The following is a 22788-nucleotide window of genomic DNA, read 5'->3' on the forward strand; positions in this document are numbered from 1 at the left end:
AAGATTCAAAGAAGAGTGACCAAAATAATAAAGGGGGATAGAACTCCTCTCATATGAAGAAAGGCTAAAGAAGTTAGGGCTCTTCAGCTTGGAAAAGAGATTGCTGGGGTAGGGGGGGATATGATTGAGGTCTACAAAATCCTGAGTGGTGTAGAATGGGTAAAAGTGAATTGATTTATTTACTCTGGAAAATGTACAAGGATTAGGGGGGACACTCAATGAAATTACATGGAAATACTTTTAAAACAAATGGGAGGAAATATTTTTTCACTCAGCAAATAGTTAAACTTTGGAACTCATTGCCAGAGGATGTGGTAACAGTGGTTAGCATATCTGGGTTTAAAAAAAGGTTTGGGCAAGTTCCTGGAGGAAAAGGGATATGGGAAAGCCACTGCTTGCCCTGGGATTGGCAGCATGGAATGTTGCTACTATTTGGGTTTCTGCCAATGAGACCTGGATTGGCCATTGTTGGAAACAGGGTACTGCGCTGGATGGACTATTGGTCTGACCCAGTAGTCATGATTCTTATGTTCTTATGACTCTGGCCTTATGATTTATTTTCCAACTTTCACTAATACACCCTTAGTGCAATGATAAGAACTTCTTGTGCCTCGTAATCCGTCCACTCTTCTTCCCTTGTTTTTGGCTCTCCCACTTGAATTTGTTTCCTTGCCCCTTGATACCCAGGCTTCTGGCTGGAACTCAATCCTTTATTCTGCTTTTTCTTCTGCGACGGTTAATGTTCAGATTTCACGTTGTCCCTCTTGCCTGTGGTTCAAGGGTGATTTTTGGCTTTTGAAACGACAGCTAAGGAGGACCGAGCGGCTTTGGAGAGCTACCCATGATTCCATGACCTTCCAGGCTTTTTCAACTTCTCCAGCATCATTACTGTTCTGAACTCAGGAATGCGAGGTCTCAATATTATTCAGATGTGATTGCGAAGTCTACAAATTATCCTCATCAATTATTTTCATTGGTTTCCAAATTGATTGCTCTGACTCCAGATCATCACTTTCCTGTAGCTCTCTCCGCTCAAGATTTTGCTATGTTTTTTTCCTCTAAGGTATCAACTTTACGGTCTAATTTTCCATCTTCTTCAATTATCCTTGCTCATTCTTTTCCTACTTCCCCTCCAATCCCTTTCCTTCCTTCTCCATCATGTCCCCTGTTTCATTGACTCATCATTGGTCACATTTTAATATCACTGCAAATTCGCGGAATAAGTAGAATATATTATCAAAAATTATCCCACAATTCTACCCTATACACAACATGTTTGTGGGCAACTATGGCAGGCAATGATGAAAAAAGTGGAGAGAAAAGACCTCAGAAACATCGGAACTTCCTCGTTCTTAAAGGACACGCCTTTTGTATAATGAGGGAACCACTTCAATCATGCGTCTTCAAAAAAAACTCCACTATATCAACTTCACAAAAACACTGCCATTGTACCCTTACAAACACTTGTAATGGAGACTCAGTTTTCATCAAACAATGACTTGGAAAGAGTACTTATCTTAGATGACGATATCTCTATGAATTTTTATGATGTCCAGCCTTACAACAGTTGTTCTCTCAAATTCCATAAAGTCCCGACAGGGGAACCCTGTTTCGCTAGAATATAGCTGCTTCAGGGGAATTCTCTTATTACAAAAATATCCAAGCAGTTGACATGTCTCATAGTCTCCGTGTCACCCTGGTACAGATATCCCATCTCTAACACAATTTGACACACTCCTTCAGTCATCTAAGAAAACCACTTGTCCACTTGATCTTGTCCCATCTCAATGGCTCTCACTTGCATCACGTGGTCTTAGCCCACTTGCATGCTCTATGATTGTTAATAGTCTGGGGAAGTGCCCTCACAGTGGAAAACGGCCTTGGTTTGCCCACTGTTGAAAAATCAATCTCTTGATCTGGCCCTTTTGAGTAGTTATCGTCCTGTTTCAGATCTGCTTTTCCTGAGCAAATTATAGAAAGGTGCATTTTCAGGCAGCTTTCACAACACCTTGAGTCTTCTAATATGCTCAGTTCCTCTAAGTCTGGTTTTCATTCTAGTTATTCAACTGAGATGGTCATTGCATCACCGTTGAATGATTGTCACACTGCTATTGAACATGATCATGCCCTCTTGCTGGTTTCTTTAGATTTTTCCTCTGCCTTTGATTTGTTTAGTCACTCCCTTTTGTTATCAAGATTATCTTCTTGGGTGTTTGTGGTACAGTGCTCTGTTGGTTTCTCTCTTTTCTCACTGGCCGTTTGTGACAAAACAGTGGGATTTAAGCCTGTAAACTGTATTGATTATTTCTTGAAGTGTATTTCTGTAGTTTGGCCAGCAGATGGTGCATGTTTATGTTTAAAGTAGAGAGTTTCACGAGGACAGAAATCTTACCCATCCCCGCCCGTCCCTGCTGGAATCTTACCCGTGCCCACCGGTCCCCGCTGGAATCTTACCCATCCCCGCCCGTCCCTACCCATCCCCGCAAGAATTTAACCCATCCCCACCTATCACTGTAAGAATTTAGTACATAAAAGAAAATTCCAGTCAGCTCCCTCAGTCTCTCTCTGCATTTGAGCCACAGCACTGTAGGAAAGGAAGGAATGAAAGCTGAAACTTGGAACACTTTGATGTGTACATGTAAGATTTGTCTCTGATTTACTGGCACTGAGTGCTGAGAGGTCACCACATGCAAGCATGAGTAGGTCAGGTGAAATCCAATGCTCATGCCTGTGTCAGAGCTGAGGTCTGCTCATCAGCACGGTAGCAAAGAGGATTAATTGTAACATAGTAAGTGACAGCAAATAAAGACCTGAATGGTCCATCCAGTCTGCCCAATAGTCACACTCATTATCAATTCATGATTAAATCAACGAATGTGATATTATATACTTGATTATGATCTTTCTTTTGTGTTTCTGGAACATAGACCATAGAAGTCTATCTGGCCCTATACTTATGTTCCAACTGCTGGAGTTGTCGTTGAAGCCCGCTCCAGTCTATGCGTCTTCTCATTTATGGGACACAGATCATAAAAATCTGTCCAGAACTGTCCTTATGTTCCAGCCACTGAAGTTGCTGTCTAAACCCTTTCCAGCCCATCCTAAACCAGAATTCCATATATTAGACACAGACCATACAAGTCTGCCCGATATTGGCCCTAGTTAATCACAGCCAGAGTCGCCATCTAAGCATTACTTCACACATCCACATACACGCAGCCATTTAAGGTTAGGTTTTTTATAACTTCCATTTTCCAATTAGAGATCCTCTGTGTTCATCCCACACCTTTTTGAATTCCATCATCATTTGTGTCTCTACCACCTCCTTAATGGAGTGTGGCCCCGGTAACCTAGAAATCACTGGGGATAATTTGAGAATGGGAGACTCACCCAGAGGCAGTTGGGACCCAGTCGGTGGGAAGAGGGTGCTAGTGTAGAGCATAGGTGGCAGATTCAGGCGGACCTGAGCTTTGCTGGGGATAGACTCTTTAAGTGGCCATGGGGTAGCCCAGGCTGGTGGCTAGGCATTTCATGACACCGTTCTTTTCAGGTATCTCTCCCGTCTTCTCTTTCGGATCCGATGCCCCTCAGTTGTGGTGTTCCCCAAGGCTCTGTTCTCTGCTTTTTAATGTTTTTCTTAGTTCCCTTTAATCTCTTATCCAGGAATCTCCCATTGTGTTACATTTATGCAGATGACATCCTCTTAGTTTGCCCCCAGGACCCTTGTCATTTGGATTTTAGTTCTCTTCAAGAGTGTCTTGACAAAGTTTCTTCTTGGCTTACTTATCATCTTCATCTTAATCAGCAGAAAACCTAGTTTACTGGCCACTGCTCCCATTCTTCTAACATTCCTACAATTGATGAGGTTCACATTCAATTGGTATACTTGGTGAAATATCTTGGAGTTCACTTCAATAACGCTCTAACTTTCTCCTCTCACATTTCTGTCACTTTTGTTCCCTTCGCTTGATACGTTCCCTTTAACCATTTCTTACTGATGAAAGCTGCACCACTTTATGCATCGGTTGCCACAAAACTGGATTATTGTAATATCATTTAAGCTGGTGTTCCTGATATTGCTCTCTATAAACTTCAGTCAGTACAAAATACCACTATTCGCATTCTTTCTCACACTCGTCACTACAATCATGTTACCCCCATTTATGAAAGAATGTCATTGGCTCTGTTGCCTGACCTCTTCAATGCCTCATTAGAGTCTGGAGTGGTCTCTGAGGACTGGAGAAGGGCAGATGTTGTTCTTCTGCACAAGAGCGGAAGGAGGAGGTTGGGAATTACAGACCTGTCAGTCTGACCTCTGTGGTCAATAAACTAATGGAAACTTTTCTAAAGCGAAGGATCATGAGGTTTCTTGATTCGAATGGACTGCAGGACCTGAGGCGGCATGGCTTCACTAGAGGCAGGTCGTGTCAGATGAATGTGGTTGATTTCTTTGACTGGGTGACCAAACAGTTGGATATGGGAGGGGCACTAGATGTGGATTTTAGCAAAGCATTTGAAACGGTTCCACACAGGTGACTGATAAATAAACTGAGTGCCCTTTGTATGTGACCTAAAGTAAGATCAGATCTCCGGCTGGCCCTTTTTAACATCTTTGTGAGTGATATGGCGGAAGGGCTGTCTGGTAAGGTTTGTCTCTTTGTGGATGATACTAAACTCTATAGTAGGGTGACACCCCAGAGGGTGTGGATGGCATGAGGAAGGATCTAGTGAAGCTTGAAGACTGGTCTGAAAATTGGCAACTAAAATTTAATGCTAAGAAATGTAGGGTCATGCACTTGGGTTACAATAATCCAAGGGAGTGGTACAATATAGGGGGTGAAGTTCTTCTGTGTATAAAAGAAGAACGAAACTTGGGGGTGACTGTGTCCGAAGTCAAGGTGGCCAAGCGAGTAGAAAAGGCAACAGTCAAAGCCAGAAGGATGCTTGGGTGCATAAGGAGAGGGATGACCAGCCTGAAAAAAGAGGTGATAGTGCCCTTGTATAAGTTTCTGGTGAGGTCCCTTTTGGAGTACTGTGTGCAATTCTGGAGACTGCATCTATGGAAAAATACAAACAGGATGGAGTCGATCCAGAGGGCAGCTACCAAATTGGTAAACAGTCTCTGTCACAAAACATATGGGGACAGGCTCATGGACCTTAACACGTATATTCTGGGAGAGAGGGGATATGATAGAGCCGTTTAAATATCTCAGTGGCGTTACACAGGAAGTGAGCCTTTTTCAAATGAAGGAAAACTCTGGAATGAGAGGGCATATGATGAAGTTAAGAGGAAATAGGCTTAGGAAGAATCTAAGAAAATACTATGTCACGGAAAGGGTGGTGGATACGTGGAATGGCTTCCCAGTGAAGGTCGTGGAAATGAAGACTGTATTGGAATTTAAGAAAGCATGGGACAGGCACGTGGGATCCCTTAGGAAAAGGAGGAGCTAATGGTTAGCAGACAGGATGGGTCATTTGGCCCTTAGTTGCTGTCATGATTCTATGTTTCTACATAAATTCTGGATCATTTATAAGATTTTGACTGTCACTTTCAAGGCCCTCCGTTTGGGCACTCCACTGTATTTGACAAGTCTCATTACTCCCTATTGTCCTACACGTGAGCTTCATTTGGCTTTTGAATCCTGTCTGTCCGTGCCATCTGTTCATTGTGCTTATCTTAACGCCACACGTGCTTCTGCATTTTTTTGTTTGGCCCCTTTTCTCTGGAATCTTTACCTCCTGCACTGTAAGCTGAACTTTCTCTCCCTCGCTTTCGCTGTCTCCTTAAAGCTCATCTATTTGCCCATGCATTTCCATAAGTTTTAATTTCAGGTACTAGCTGGCGGTCAGCTGTATTTATTCCTCATTCTTACTGCCTTCTTTTTTTATTTCCTCTGTCCTATGCTGAAGAAGAGATTTAATTTACATAGACATCATATGAAAAATACCAGTGCCAACTGGGATGTTACATCTGTGGGACAGCACTTTACAAAACGAGAACACTGTACCAATGATTTTATGGTTAGAATACTGAAAGGAAACTTTAAAACAATACAGGAACGCAAGACCTTTGAAGTCAAAATGATTAAATATTTTGACACCCACCAGACAGGACTTAACAAAGATCTGGGTTTTCTAGCCCATTATAAACCATGAAATTTCACTGCTTTGTCACCCTCTGATCACCATGCATATCTCCCTGTCCCTCATCCTCTCAGCCCTCTCTGTTTCTCACCTATCCCACCCCTCCCTCATCCCTTCAGACTGTCACTGAAATACTTTGATATTTCACTTATACATGCTGCTACTTATCAAAATTTGCTTATTTCTGATCTGACGAAGAAGGGCTACCTTCGAAAGCTAATCTAAAAATGTATTAAGTTAGTCCAATAAAAAAGGTATCATCTTATTTTCTTTTCTATGTTTTATTCTATTTCTTTAAAAGTGGACTAACATGGCTACCACATCTCTCTACTCTGTTCCATTGGAATTGGTTTGGTTTGGTTTGTTGTGAAAGGCAGTATATCAAGTTTCAAATAATCTGCAATCCCTGAACCTTGTATATTTCATAGGCATGAATGTGTTTATATGTTGCAACCTCTATTCCTTCTGTGGCAGTTCAATTGATTTCTTGTTATATAGATTTAATAAGTAAAATCTGTGCCAAATGTTTCCTGGTTTTCTGATAGAGTGTGTCGCTTGCCAAATTTCAAAGAATTGTTTTCTGATAAGGGTCCATTCTCACACACAGTACTCTGAAGGAAAGCTAGGGGCCTGGGTTGAGGGATTTACGGACACTGTCTGACACTCTTAAAGACCACTACCCCGTTTTTACCATGTCTCCACCTTGGGCTAATAAGCTGGGGTGAATATGATAATTCTTCTGTTATTACTTCACTACCTTGACAATACATTATTTCCCTTTACATGTGAGGGATAACCTTAAATTTTCTCTTGCTTGAACTGTCATTGTCTGTTTTCCTCTCTTTGTTTCTCCACCGTGTTATTTTAAGGAGCCCTCAACCAATCAATCAATCAATCAGGAGCCACTAAATGGTTGAAAAGTGGTGAGTGCAATTTTGTTTTAAAACAGGATCCGCTGCCCCCCCCCCCCCCCCAGCTGCAACAAGAGTTGGCCCAAGCCCAAAGTGAGTGAGGTTACTATGCCACTGGTCTAAAGTTTCCAAGTTTTATTTTTATTTACTACTCCATTCTTTGGGAACCTTCAGGGTGCTTTACAGTCTAAATTACATAAAATTAAACAAAGAACAAAACAGGACTGGACTACACAGGGAAAGGTGGAGAAATTCATTTGTGTTAGTGCAGCAGGAGGGACAGAACAAAGCGGAGCTCTTCAGAAGAGGACGAAACAATGAAAATTAACCATATGCATCTTTAAATATATGTGTTTTAACATCTGTCTTGAATTTTATTAATGAGGTTTCCAATCTCACAGAAGGTGGAAGGTCATTCCATAGACGGGGAGCTTGGACAGAGAAAACAGAATAACATGTTCATGCATAAAGACACAGTAATTGGGAACAACAAGTTGATATTGTTGTGCAGACCTGAGCAACCTAGGAGGGCAATATGGGATGATAAGAGATAAAGAGGTTCTCCTGAGTTTAATATTTTATAAGTAAGCAGTAAAAATTTATAGGTGATGTTATGAGTGATCGGTAGCCAATGAGCATCTAAGATAGGGTGAGATGTGGTCATATCTCCTACTATTTGTTATTAGTCGGGTGGCGGTATTTAATAATTTGGATACACTTTAGCTCTTTTATTCTGAGTCCTTGATAAAAGAAAATTGCAATAGTCCAATAGAGAAATGATAAGAGAACAGACCACTACTACTACTACTACTACTTAACATTTCTAAAACCAGGATATTAAGAGCTGATGGGAGAATGAATGAAAGTATAGAGCGTATTAGACAGAATTTATAGAAACATCCATGAACAACTTTGATGATTTGTGGTTTAAAAGACAGATCTGAATCCAGGAGAATACGAACAGAATCTGACTGTTACCGGAATTTTAGAGAGTCAGATAGGTATTAGTAGTGAGGTCTGTCCTGCAGTAGAGAAATGAACAAGCTTGGATTTCTCAGGATTAAGAACAAGATTGTGTTCTTGAAGTCAGTTAGTAATAGTAGAAAGTTTAAGGTTTAATTTAACGATTTCAGCAGGAGTACAGGTATCTAAGTTGTAGAACACTTGGATATCATCGGCATAAACAAATATCGTCAATTCAGAATTTGGGCTAATTTAAGAAGTGTGGGGGGGGGGGGGGGGGGAGACAGGAAAATGTTAAAAAGAGTAGGTGAGAGATAGATCCTTGAGGTACATCAATACTTAAGAGATGGGCGTCCTCGGCCGATAAAGAAGGGCGTCTCTGACGAGCATTTGGTAGACTTGGTCCATTTTTTTTCACGACCAAGTCTTAAAAAGGTGCCCAAACTGACCAGATGACCACCTCTTACGCCCCCAGTGGTCACCAACCCCCTCCCACCCTAAACAAAAATTTTTTAAAAATTTTTTGCCAGCCTCAAATGTCATACCCAGCTCTATGACAGCAGTATGCAGGTCCCTGGAGCAGTTTTAGTGGGTGCAGGACTTCAGGCAGGTGGACCCAGGCCCATCCCCCCTTACCTGTTAAACTTGTGCTGGTAAATGTGAGCCCTTCAAAACCCACTGTACCCACATGTAGGTGCCCCCCTTCACCCCTTAGGGCTATGGTACTGGTGTACAGTGGTAGGGAGTGGGTTTGGGGGGCTCAGCACCGAAGGTAAGGGAGCTATGCACCTGGGAACAATTTGTGAAGTCCACTGCAGTGCCCCCTAGGGTGCCCAGTTGGTGTCCTGGCATGTGAGGGGGACCAGTGCACTATGAATGCTGGCTCTTCCCACAACCAAATGCCTTGGATTTGGTTGTTTTTGAGAAGGGCGTCCTCGGTTTCCATTATTGCCGAAAACCGGGGACGACCATCTCTAAGGTTGACCATCTCAACATTTATGTCGACCATCTCTAAGGTCGACCTAAATGTTGAGATTTGGGCATCCTCGACCGTATTATCGAAACGAAAGATGGACGCCCATCTTGTTTTGATAATAGCGGTTTCCCTGCCCTTTCGCTGGGATGTCCTTAGAGATGGGTGCCCTTAGAGATGGTCATCCCCATTCGATTATGCCCCTCCATGTCACCTTCTCCTTTCTGCTTGCTAAAGTTGGGTGTCTGTGTTGTTGAAGAGTGAGCGTAAACCATGGGTTATATGATCTTGAATGAGAGGATGATTTTACAGAGTGTAAAGGGGCCACTGCATCTAGTGCCCAGATGAGTTTGTTATTCCAACATTGGATTTGCTCCGGAAGGGAGGACTTCTTAAAGGTATTGAATAATAGAGGTTTATGCAAAAACATTTTAGATCACATTGTAGTGTGTGTTTGGGTAGCGATGGCATAGAACTTGCACATGTTGAACATTTGAAGAGTATTAAAGAATGATCGGACCATGGTAGGGGAAGGATAGAAGAGGTATGTAAAGAAATAGATGGGTCCTGGATGGAAAAGATAAGGTCAAGAGTATGATCTCCATGATGAGTAGGGCCAGATACAAATTGAACAAGATTAAAAATCGGAAGAAAGATCCAAGAGGTCTATAGAGAACGGAGCAACCGGATCATCATAATGGAAGTTGGTCTCAATTGGGTGTGGAGAGTTAAGTCAAAAGTCAGTGATCAGAGACTGTAAAAGTATGAATGAAGTAGCTGAAGGAGGTGGAGGATGGTAGATAAGCAAGAAATCTAACAAGGGGGGAGCCTTTAATACGAAAACTTAGTGATTCGAGTAGTGGCTTGGGAGAAACTGAGAAGCCTGTAATTGTCAGCTTATTTGAATTGAGGATGGCTATGCCTCCTCCATTACAGGATGGACGATTACATAATAGGCATTGATAACCTAGAGGAGTCGCTTGATTGAAATATGTAGCCTCTGTCTGTCAGTTGAAAAGAGTTTGGATATTTCAGCAAAACAATGATCCAAAACATACCTCAAAATAAATAAGTACTTACAAGAAAGGAAGATAAAGGTTTTAGAGCCCCCGGACCCGAATACTATTGAATATCTATGAGAAGATCTCAAACTTGCAGTGCTTGCAAAAAGACAAGACTGTTTCTGCGCTAGAAGAGTGGGGGGAAAATTCCAAAAGATTTAGCTGATGATAGGAAACATTTGGTAACTGTTATTTCTACTAAAGGAGGTGTTACAAGTACTGACTGAAAGGGTGTCCAAGATTTTGCATCTGTTACATTTACTGTTTGCTTATTCTGAATCTGTAAAAAAAACTATAAATAAAAATTAATTATGCAATACAATTTGCAGAAAGATCTTGTGTCTAACTTTGTAGGGGCTGATATTCAAAGGCACTTATTCAGTTATCAGGTGCTGCTAATTGGATAAGTGCTGGCAAGAGGGATATACGGTGGCACTACCTGAATAGTTCTGCTGAGTACATCCTCTGACCACCTTGGCACTAACAGGACAGTTCTGGGATGGTCCTTGGGTGCAGCTTGAGGTTATCCAGATAGTGCCCATATTCAGGCTACTAACTGGATGATAAACTGGATAAAGTTAGGACAGCAAAAAGTTGTAATGGCGGGATGGTATCTCTTATCTTTGAATGGGGTTTTATTTTGTTTTGGGGTGGGTAATGGATTTTGGGTTCAAAGTTGCTGTAGGTTTTAAATTGTGTTTATTTACTGAATTGTTCTCTGTTATTGTAACTTAAATTCTTTTGTAGGAAAGCAGGAGGTAAATTAATAAATGAAATAAAGGTGAAGAGAAGATGAGTGCAAGGTTAAAACTTACCAGGTTCACCAAGGGCCCTCCAGAATTTCCATACTGCAAATAAAATGAAATGGGTGTGAATGGTTAAACATATTTGGAGACTCAAAGCCCACCTTTTTTATGCTGCTTTTCACTCCTAACCCATACTCGCTTGTTCAGTACCCATTCCCACCTTAGTAATTCCCTTCTCTTATTTGTCCTGTTTGTCCTAATTAGATTGTAAACTCTGTCGAGCAGGGGCTGCCTCTCTATGTCCAGTGTCTATGTCCAGTACTGCGTATGTCTAGTAGCGCTATAGAAATGATAAGTAGTAGTAGTAGCTGTGTACAGCCATGTCAGATCCCCAGTTTGATCCCTGAATTGGATTTTCTGCTCCCCATCTTGACTGTGGTTGGGGATACTGTTGAGGCAGCTTTCACAGTCCCCTGGGGAGGGATCTGACTGGATAATAAACTTTTCCAATGTGTATCTTCCCTTTGTGCAGGAAATACATGGAGAGGCATTTTTGATAGGACATCTAAGTCTGACTTTGGATGTTTTGCACAAAACATCCAAAATCCAAAAAGGAAAACATCCTTTTTTTTTTTTAAAATACCGCTTCGAACAAGGTTCACTTTTTTTGACCATTTTCTAGAAATAAAAAACCCATCCAAGTGAAAAACAGAGAAAATCAAGCCATTGAGATGTAGGAGGAGGCCAGCATCTTTAGTAGACTGGTCCCCCAGACATCCTAAGAGAGCAGTGGGACACTCTAGGGGGCACAGCAGTGGACTTTAAATAAATGCTCGTAGGTACATATCTCACCGTTGCTCCCTTTTCTTGTCTGCTGAGCCCTCCATAACCCACTACCCCCAACTGTACACCACTACAATAGCCCCTATGGGTGAAGGGCGCACCGAAGCACTTAGAGCTTCCACCACAAGTGTAACAGGTAGGAGGTATGGACCTGGGTCCATTTGTCTACAGTGCACTGCACTACACTATTCCAGGGACTTCCATGCTGCTCTAATGGACCTGAGTATAACATCTGAGGCTGGCATAGAGGCTAGTAAGTAATGTTTTTAATAACATTTTTGGGGGGTGGGAAGGGGCCAGTGGCCATTGGTGGAGTAAGGGGGAGGTCATTCCTGATTCCTTTCAGTGATCATCTGGTTCTTTAGGGTACCTTTTGTGCCTTATTCGTTCTAACAGGTCTAGCTCAAAATGTCTTCGTTTTAGTCCTTGACGGTTTTGTTTTGTTCCATTATGGCTGAAAAACATCCAATCTTAGGAACGTCTAAATCCCGCCCTTAACGTGCCCACAACACTCCCCCTTGAAATTTAGATGCACTGCAAACAAACAGCATAGAAAAATGTCTTTAAAAAATAGGTTTTGAATATACCAATTTGGACATTTTTGTGAGAAAAGTGTCCAAATGCTGCTTTATGCCACTTTTTAGATGGTTTTCTCTTTCGAAAATAAGCTCCATAGTAATATAGTAGCTGATGGTGGATAAAGACCAATTAGCCCATCCTGTCTGCCAGGTCATTCCAGTCCACATTGCAAAGGGGATATTCCAGCTACCAGTCATAGAAATTTAACCATTTGTAGGATACATCTGTTTATCCGAGTGAGTTTCTGTCGTCATGCTCATAAGTTCTCTACCATTTTGAGTAGATGAACATACAAATTATTGTACCTAATCTAGCATGCAGGTGTTCCTAAACATGGCTCTCCTCACCCCTGTATATTTTATCTGTTTCAGCAACTGGGAATGCAATCCACATGAGATGGAGCCATATTGGACCTGGTGCTTATGAGTGGGTTTCTGATGTTATAGTGGGTGGTCACATGGCATCTCGTGGTCACTGGATGTTGTAATTCAACATTAAGACACAAGTGGAGAGGGTTTATTCAAAAGTGAAAGTTCTAGACTTAAAGAAAAAATAAACTAATTTTAAAAAGATGGGGGAATATCTCAAAGAAGTTGTTAGCTGAATGGGAAAAGCAGTGGGCAAAACTGAAAGGAACCATTTTAAGAGCAACAAACCTTTTTGTTAGGAAAGTAAATAAAAGAGGAAAAGAAGGCCACTTTGGATCTCAAAAGTAGTAGCTGAAAAGGTAAGGAAAAAGAGACTAGCCTTCATAAACTACAAGAGACCACAGAAAGCACAAGACAGGGAGCAATATCTGGAAAAGCTATGAGAGACGGGCAAAGCAGTCGGGAAAGCAAAGACATAAATGGAAGAAAAACTAGCCAGTATGGTAAAATGGAGAAACAAGACATTTTATAGATATGTTAGTGATAGGAGGAAGTGCAAAGGTGGCATTGTAAGGCACAAGGGTGAACAGGAGGAAAATGTAGAAGTTGATAAGGATAAAGTGGAACTGCTTAACAAATATTTCTATTCTGTGTTCACAGAGGAACAGATGGGAGTAGGGCCACAAAGCATGGAAGATCTTAAACAATTTTCAGAAGACTCTGTCAGTAGCTAGGTAAATTGAAGATAGACAAAGCAATAGAGTCAGATGGGATACATCCTAGGTTACTGAAGGAACTTAGGGACATTCTGTTGGATCTTTTTAATGTCTCTACAGAGTTGGGAGTGGTCCTGAGAGAAAGGCAGATGTGGTCCCACCTTTCTACAAAAGCGGAATTAAGGAAGAGGTTGGGAACTAAAGGCCAGTTAATCTGATATCTGTGGTGTAAATATTAATGGAAATACTTCTAAGACAGAAGATAGTGAGATTTCTAGAATCCAGTGATTTGCAGGACCTGATGCAGAATGGTTTTACTAGGGGTAAGTCTTGTCAGATGAACTTGATTAAGTTCTTTGACTGGGTGACCAGACAGTTGGATAGAAAGAGAGTGCTGGATGTGGTGTACTTAGAGGCATATTTTCAAAGCACTTAGCCTTCCAAAGTTCCATAGAAACCTATGGAACTTTGGAAGGCTAAGTTCTTTGAAAATATGGCTATTAGTGTAACAACCCCATCAGGAGCATCCCTGAATTCAAGGGGGGGGGGGCCTCTGGGCCAACTAAATCTGTCTTATAATATAATGAGATATATCGTATCCTATATAATAATTTGCACCATGAACGTTCCATGAAGCTGCCTGGGCCTGTGCCTCCATTCTGATTGGCTGTGCCTGGGACTGAAGCCTCGGATGACGTCATCTAGAGAGCCCAAGCAACAGCAGTGCAGGCCCGGCCCCAGGCAGCTTCACTGAACGTTCATCTTGCACTCCCAACATTCCAATGTCTGGCTGCGTTGGAGGAGCAGTTTCAGCCCTTCACCACGCCCCCCCCTCGAGGTCGCCATCCCTCACCGCTCCCCCCTCCCCCCCCCCCCGAGGTTGCCGCAGCCACTGCTCCACCCTCCCCCCACCCCCGAGGTTGCCGCCGCTCCCCCCCTCCGGCCGACGTCAGCTGCCATTTCCGGCCACTGCTGCTTCTCCTGTTGAGCAGCATCGGCCGGTACAAAAACAAAAACAACTTAAACCTGAAAAAATGCTTTTAAAAAGGAAGCTGGGCACCGCAGGCAGTCATCAGGCATTGGCTGTCAGCTCTGCATCCGCTCCTCCTCTCACCTCTCATGTCACTGTCCCTGGAGTAGAACCCCGGAGGAGCGCAGCGACGTGAGAGGTGAGAGGAGGAGCGGCTGCAGAGCTGACAGCCAATGCCTGGTGGCTGCCTGTGGTGCCCCGCTTCCTTTTTTAAAAGCATTTTTGCAGGTTTAAGTTGCTTTTTTTGTTTTTGTACCAGCCGCTGCTGCTCAACAGGAGAAGCAGCAGTGGCCAGAAATGGCAGCTGAGCTGATGTTGGACGGAGGGGGGGAGCGGTGGCGACCTCGGGGGGGGGGGGATGGAGGGGGGAGCTGTGGCGACCTTGGGGGGGGGGTGGAGGGGAGGAGCGGTGGCACCCTGGGGGGGTGGAGGGGCAAGTGGCTGCGACCTCAGAGAGGCATGGCGGCGAGGGCGGCAGGGGCGGGGCCTCAGACCACGGAGGGGGTCCTGAGACCAGAGGGGAGGGGGACCATAGAGGGAGGGGGAGGGGGTCTTGAGACCACAGAGAGGGATGGGGGAGGTATCTCTGTCACACACACACTCTCTCTTTCTCACAGTCAGTGTCTCTCTCACTCTCATACACTGTCTACCACACACTCTATGTCTCACACTGTTTCACATTCACTCTCTGTGTCACACAGTCACTCAAACACTCTCTCGATCTCATACACTCTTGCTCTCACAGAGAGTCTGTGTATCGCACACATACTCTCACACTATCTGTCTCACACACACTGTATCTGTGTGAAATACTCTCACACTCACTGTGGCTCACATACGCACTCGCACACACTCATTCTCACACACACACACTCAGACACACTCGCACCCACACTCTCTCTGTCACATACACACACACACATTCACTCTCTCTCTCTCTCTCACACAGTCACTCACACACACTCAAACATACACACTCCAAGGAAAACCTTGCTAGTGCCTGTTTCATTTGTGTCAGAAACGGGCCTTTTTTTACTAGTGTGTATATATATATATATAATTAGATATATCTATCTATATTATATTATATTATATTATATATATATGTGTGATTTGCAGGACCTGGTGCAGAATGGTTTTAACATGAGTACATAAGTATTGCCATACTGGGAAAGACCAAAGGTCCATCAAGCCCTGCATCCTGTTTCCAACAGTTGCCAATCCACGTCACAAATACCTGGCAAGATCCCAAAAAAGTACAAAACATTCTATACTGCTTATCCCAAAAATAGTGGATTCTCCCCAAGCCCATTTAATAATGGTCTATGGACTTTTTCTTTAGGAAGCTGTCCAAACCGTTTTAAAACTCTGTTAAGCTAACCGCCTTTACCACATTCTCTAGCAACGAATTCTAGAGTTTAATTACACATTGAGTGAAGAAATATTTTCTCCGATTCGTTTTAAATTTACTACATTGTTGCTTCATCACATGCCCCCTAGTCCTAGTATTTTTAGAAAAGCTTAAACAGACGCTTCACATCTACCCGTTCCACTCCACTCCACTCATTATTTTATAGACCTCTATCATATCTCCCCTCAGCTGCTTTTTCTCTAAGCTGAAGAGCCCTAGCCGCTTTAGCCTTTCCTCATAGGGAAGTTGTCCCATCCCCTTTATCATTTTCGTCGCCCTTCTCTGCACCTTTTCTAATTCCACTATATCTTTTTTTAGATGCGGCGATCAGAATTGAACACAGTATTCGAGGTGCGGTCGCACCATGGTGCAATACAAAGGCATTATAACATCCTCATTCTATTTGCTTTCTTAGCCGCAGCAGCACACTGAGCAGAAGGTTTGAACGTATCATCAACGACGACACCTAGATCCCTTTCTTGGTCCGTGGCTCCTAATGTGGAATCTTGCATGATGTAGCTATAATTCGGGTTCCTCTTTCCCATATGCATCACTTTGCACTTGCTCACATTAAACGTCATTAGACGCCAATCTCCTAGTCTCGTAAGGTCCTCTTGTAATTTTTCACAATCCTCCCATGATTTAACGACTTTGAATAAATTTGTGTCATCAGCAAATTTAATTACCTCACTAGTTACTCAAATCTCTAGGTCATTTATAAATATGTTAAAAAGCATAATTTCCCAGATCTCCTTTGGAACCTTTAAAAAAAACAAATTGGCATTACATTGGCCACCCTCCAATCTTCCGGTACCACGCTCGATTTTAAGGATAAATTACATAGTACTAACAATAACTCCGCAAGTTCATTTTTCAATTCTATCAGTACTCTGGGATGAATACCATCCGGTCCAGGAGATTTGCTACTCTTCAATTTGTAGAACTGCCCCATTACATCCTCCAGGTTTACAGAAAATTCATTAAGTTTCTCCGACTCGTCAGCTTCGAATACCATTTCCAGCACCGGTATCCCACCCAAATCTTCCTCGGTGAAGACCAAAGCAAAGAATTCATTTAATCTCTCTGCTATGGCTTTATCTTCCCTGATTGCCCCTTTTACTCCTCGGTCATCTAGTGGTCCAACCAATTCTTTTGCCGGCTTCCTGCTTTTAATATACCTAAAAAAAATTTACTATGTGTTTTTGCCTCCAACGCAATCTTTTTTTCGAAGTCCCTCTTAGCCTTCCTTATCTGCGCTTTGCATTTGACTTTGCATTCTTTATGCTGTTTCTTATTATTTTCAGTCGGTTCCATTTTCTGAAGGATTTTCTTTTAGCTCTAATAGCTTCCTTCACCTCACTTTTTAACCATGCCGGCTGTCATTTGGTCTTCCGTCCTCCTTTTTTAATACACAGAATATATTTTGCCTGGGCTTCCAGGATGGTGTTTTTGAACAGCATCCATGCCTGATGTAAATTTTTGACCCTCGCAGCCGCTCCTCTAAGTTTTTTTCACTGTTCTCATTTTATCATAGTCTCCTTTTTTAAAGTTAAACGCTAACGCATTTGATTTCCTATGTATTTTTACTTCAAAGCTAATATCAAATCAGATCATATTATGATCACTGTTATCAAGCGGCCCCAGCACCATTACCTCCCGCACCAGATCATGCGCTCCTGTACCAGCTGCTGCATAAAGCAGTCCTTGATTTCATCAAGGAATTTTACCTCCCTAGCATGCCCCAATGTTACATTTACCCAGTCAATATCAGGGTAATTGAAATCACCCATTATTAATGTGTTGCCCAGTTTGTTTGCGTCCCTAATTTCCTTTAACATTTCTGCATCCGTCTGTTCATCCTGGCCAGGCGGACGGTAGTACACTCCTATCACTATCCTTTTCCCCTTTATACATGGAATTTCAATCCATAGAGATTCCAAGAAGTGTTTTGTTTCCTGCAAAATTTTCAATCTATTTGATTCAATATACAATGCTACCCTTCCACCAATTCGATCCACCCTATCACTACGATATAATTTGTACCCTGGTATGACAGTGTCCCACTGGTTATCCTCCTTCCACCAGGTCTCAGAGATGCCTATTATATGTAATTTTTCATTTAGTGCAATATATTCTAACTCTCCCATCATATTTCTTAGGCTCCTGGCATTCGCATATAGACATGTCAAACTATGTTTGTTGTTCCTATTTACATCATGCTCAGTACTTGACAGTATTAATTTGCAATCTTTTGTCTGTTTTTTATTTTTACTAGAGGGAAGTCTTGTCAGGTGAGCTTGATAATTTCTTTGACAGGGTGACCAGATAGTTGGATAAAAGGAGAGTGCTGGATGTGGTGTACTTAATGTAACCCCCCCCCCCCCAATCAGGAGCATCCCTGAGTTCAGGGGCTGACCTGGTAGGAGCCCCCTGGGCTAGCTAAATCTGTCTTATAATACATATATATGTCAGGAGTGTAGGTCACAGATAAGAGAGGAGTGGAAAAATGTAAGAGTTGTATTTATGGAAGTGTTTTGTTGTAGTTTCCTTGGGAAAAGGAAGGGAAATCTTACCCATTAAAATCCCTTACTTCAGGTGGAGATACCCAGCACCATATATATGATCCAGTTCTTTTAACCATTTTTGTGAGTGACATTTAAAAAGGGCTATCTAGAAAAACACCCCTAATTCTGTAGATAACATGAGAGATCTAGCAGAGCTTGAAGAGTGGATTAGGATTTGAAAGCTAAGTTTAAATGTTAAAAAATGCAAGGGTTGTGCATCTGGGCTGCAAAAATCTGGGCGAGTGGTACAATATAGGGAGTGATGTACTTCTGTGCATGAAAGAACAGCAGGACTTGGGGGTGATCATATCAGATTATCTTAATTGGCCAAGCAGGTAGAAAAGACAATGTTGAAACCCAGAAGGATGCTTGGGTGCATAGGGAAAGGAATGACCAGCAGAAAAAAAAAAAAGAAGTGATAGTGCTTGGTGTTACCCCCATTTAGAGTAGTGTGTCTAGTTCTGGGGACTGCACCTTCAAAAGGATATAAACAAGGTAGAGTCAGTCCAGAGGGTGGCTACTAAAATGATTGGTGGTCTTCATCATAAATCATATGGAGACAGACTTAAAAATCTCAGTATGTGTGTGTGTGTGTGTGTGTATATATATATATATATATATATATATATATATATATATATATATGTATTTTTTTTTTTTTAAGAAAGGTGGCAGAGTGGAGATATGATAGATACATTTAATTGCTTCTGTGGTATAAATGCACAGGAGATGGCTTCTTTCATTTGACAGAAAGCTTGGGCATGAAGGGGCATGGGATGAAGGTGAAAGGGGATAGACTCAGAAGTAATCTAAGGAAATATTTTTTAATGGAAAGGGTGGTGGATGAGTGGAATGACCTCCTAGTGGAGGCGGTGGAGACCAAGTCTGTATGTAAATTCAAGAAAGCATGGGGACAAACACGTAAGATTTCTAAAAGAGAGGAACAGACAGTGGATGGGCAGAATGAATAGACCATATGGTCTTTATCTGCCATCAATATCTCTCTCTCTTGTAATAATTTAAACAGCTACTAAATTTAGTGAAACTGTTGCCCCAAACCAGTGGAGATTGGAGGTTACTAGAATAGTTGGGTGCCTATGTTCCCATAGTCTTGCTAGATGGTACTTGGACACCACCATCAAACTTACTTCAACAGTAGCACTCTACCCTAAAGGATTCTGTTTTGTATACAGACCAGGCCCCAAATCAATTACAATATTAATTAATCTAATGTGTTATACTCTTGTAAAAGTACAAGAATTTTAATGCTATGTGACCCAAGGCAAGAGCCAGTGAGAGTCCAATATGTTCTGGGAGATATTACAAACAAGAATGGATGACAAGGGAGTTTTCGTTAATTATATGTTAACATATGTGTATCCACTAATACATTAGTAATGAGCATTAAGAAAGAAGGACTTACATTGATGATGGCATCTGTTTGAATGTAGTCCATGTCAGAGTCCTTCAGTCCCAGCTCCTTGCCTTCTCTCTGGGTGGTGCTGATGATTCCTGTTGTCACTGTGTTCTGTAAGGAGAAGGGACTCCCCAGGGCCACCACAAACTCCCCCGGCCTCAGATCTGAAGACCTACCCAGCAGTAACACTGGAAGGGAAGTCTGTGTGAGAGATGAAAGACATAAGCTCCCTTTCAGACTGGCCCTGCAACCGTCATACTATTTGCTCAGCATCTTAGAGACAAAACCAATAGCACTGGCCCAGTTCAAGACAACTTGCCATTGCTCTTAATGTGCTATAAATGCAGTCCTTGTTTTCCCCAATACTTTCTTTTGTCACACTGTGGCAACATAAAATTATGCTGCTACAGTACTATAAAATATGTCCTATAATCCCCCAGATTCTACATATGGTGCACAAAATTGTGTGCAAATTTGGGCATATGCCCAATTTGCACACACAATTTAATTGCTTAATGAACCAATTAACGCTGATGGGTGCTAATAATTATTGGCACTAATTATCAATAATTAGAATTTACGTGCATATCTTGCTAGGTGCTATTTTATAAAGATGAATCAATTTTAATGGTCCAAGTAAACCAGCAGAGATACTAAATTCTGAAACAACAACCTAGCTGCATCTGATATTAATCTTTTTCTTTTTTCAAATTCAGTTTCCAAACAGCACAAAAAAGTTCTTGGAAGTTTTTAATATTTATTTCAACAGAGTTCATTAATTTCAGTGCATATCCTTGACTTTTACAAACATATCTCACTTCTGTAGAAAATGCTCCAAAACAGTGATCCTTCATCAAATTATTTTCACATTTTGCAGAGCACGGATGCCTCCACCAACATGCGACGTGTTTTGCAGAATGCTGCCTCAGGGTGTGGACTGCCAAAACATATGCTTGAAGAATCGCACATAGTGCATCAATGCCTGCCTCATATGTGCTGTTTAGAACTGAATTTGGAAAAAGAAAAGGATAAATATCAGACACAGCTGCGTTTTTGTTTGAGAATTCTATATAGATGAGCAAGTAAATTTTTGTGTGCGGATTCAAAAAGGAGCATGGCATGGGAGGAGCATTCTAAGGATTTGCACACACCCCATCCGCACCTAATTTAGGCACAGGGATTTACACTAGGTTTTAGTTGATATAAATCCTCTCACCTAAAAGTTAGGCATAGATCCCGGTGCTAGGAACTAGTCTATAAACGGCACCCAACTTGGAATGCCCTTTATAGAATAGCGATTAGAGCTCATTTTTTGGGTGCCATATGTAATCCCCCATCATAATGGGGGTTACTAAGAGGTATAGTTAGAACTCTCCAGAGTCACTGGGTGTAGGGGTAGAAGTGTAAGAGGAGTAGAGACCTCTTATAAACTTTGGCAAGTCTGAAACAGATGCATGTACCAGAGAGGGAGAGACTTAATATTAGCATAAACTAGCATCTATCTACCATCAGAGTCAGAGAGAGATTTCACAAGTTGAGCATTTGGAGAGGAGTGGAATAGAGAGGTATACCACATTTCTTATATATAGCTGGGGAATGAAAAGAATGAATAAAACCAGGAAGAAAAAACTTATTACATTTAGTTACTGTTAAGTGAGTCTCTTGCAGAAAAATATCAGGATGTAAAGATTTGAGGTAGTTAACAATCTTCTTTCTCTTAACTGGGTGGTTTAGTCCATGGACATTATAAGAAACAATATGCACATTAGTTGTAAATCCAATAGAAAAAAAAATGATGAGGATGTACTGTCCAAAGGCAAGTCTTGGCATTGAAAACAAAATATAGTTAGAATATTGTTGTAAGCCATTGTTTTGAAAGCTTTCTGTTTCTCCAATGGAACAGATAATGTAAACCCCAGTTGATAATGAAGACTAGAAGTAGATGAACACAAAAAAAAAGCACAATGAGTGAGCTGGATTGGTGCCCGAGGGATTGCTATGAAGGAGTGTCCAATGTTGGGAGTTAATTTCATAAGTTACTACTTCCTAAAATGTGGAAGAACTTAAATACAACCATAGGGTGTGCTGAACAATGCATGAGGCACATATTCCTGACGGATATGCTACCAGCTGTGTCCATGTCTGAAGATCTGCTCTCGGCTCTGGCATAATGGCGCACCCTCTCTTCCTCTTTCCGCAGGAGGGCAATTCATGCATTTTCCTCTTTTCTCACGGCAAGAAGAAGAAGAGCTACAGGTCAGGCTGCTTCCTCCTCTGCTGCCTTGGTTCCCAGCAGTTCGTATAAGCCATGTGGCTGTACAGAGGCCTGTGAGACTCAAAGGAACAGTTGGGCCCAGAATAGTAGAGGAGCAGAAATCAGCCTGATGTGTAGCTATGCAGCTCCTGGAGTGTGCATGGAGCGAGGCAGGGAGTGGGGGAATGGGGGGGGGGGGGGGGTGGGGATGTCTGAAAAGAAATGTAGATGGAGTGGAGAGGACTGAAGAAAAGGTGCAGGGAAGGCTGGAAAAAAGCTGGATGGAGTGTGGTGAGGGGGCTGGAAAAAGCTGGATGAGGTGTGTATGTGTGCCATGGGAATGGGGTAGATATCTGCAGGAAGGTGCATGGGGAATCTCCTGTGGTGGTGGTGGTGGTGGAGTGTATTTCATGCTGGGGTGGGGGGAGATGCTGGCCTTTATAATGGGAGAATCTTCACAAAAAAAAATTACAACTGAAGTGTGCAGAATTTTCCCAGGAGTAGTAAATGTTTTGAATATAGCATATACATGTGTAGGTGACCGATTCAGCATGTATATGCCAGTATACAAATACCCACCACTTAACTTCCATAGCACGTATTTTCAAGGAATGGGTGAGACCTAGGCATGTCTCCCACCTCCCACTTAAATGTGTAACTTACAGGATGCTGTAAGTTATATGCATCATTACCCTCAAGTAGGCAGCCATATGTATGCAGCTCTTTGACTGGTGTAGATGTGGATGCCTTAGCAATAGGCATGCCAATATCAAGTTATGCTAGTATTCTAGAATGGAAGGTGCCTAGT

The 22788-nt window shown here is 42.1% G+C and overlaps 1 protein-coding gene across 1 annotated transcript in view; it reads right to left on the bottom strand.

The window, feature by feature from the left end:
• HTRA4 (HtrA serine peptidase 4) overlaps positions 1 to 22788 on the bottom strand; it is a 54836-nt gene that overhangs the window by 18521 nt on the left and 13527 nt on the right. Inside the window, exons 4-5 of the mRNA XM_030201908.1 lie at positions 19733 to 19927; positions 10868 to 10900 (exon numbers count right to left, since the gene is read on the bottom strand). Coding sequence (XP_030057768.1) covers positions 10868 to 10900; positions 19733 to 19927 — 228 coding nt within the window. The remainder of the gene's footprint in view (positions 1 to 10867; positions 10901 to 19732; positions 19928 to 22788) is intronic.

Source organism: Microcaecilia unicolor, chromosome 4, assembly GCF_901765095.1.
Source record: "Microcaecilia unicolor chromosome 4, aMicUni1.1, whole genome shotgun sequence".
Taxonomy (NCBI): domain Eukaryota; kingdom Metazoa; phylum Chordata; class Amphibia; order Gymnophiona; family Siphonopidae; genus Microcaecilia; species Microcaecilia unicolor.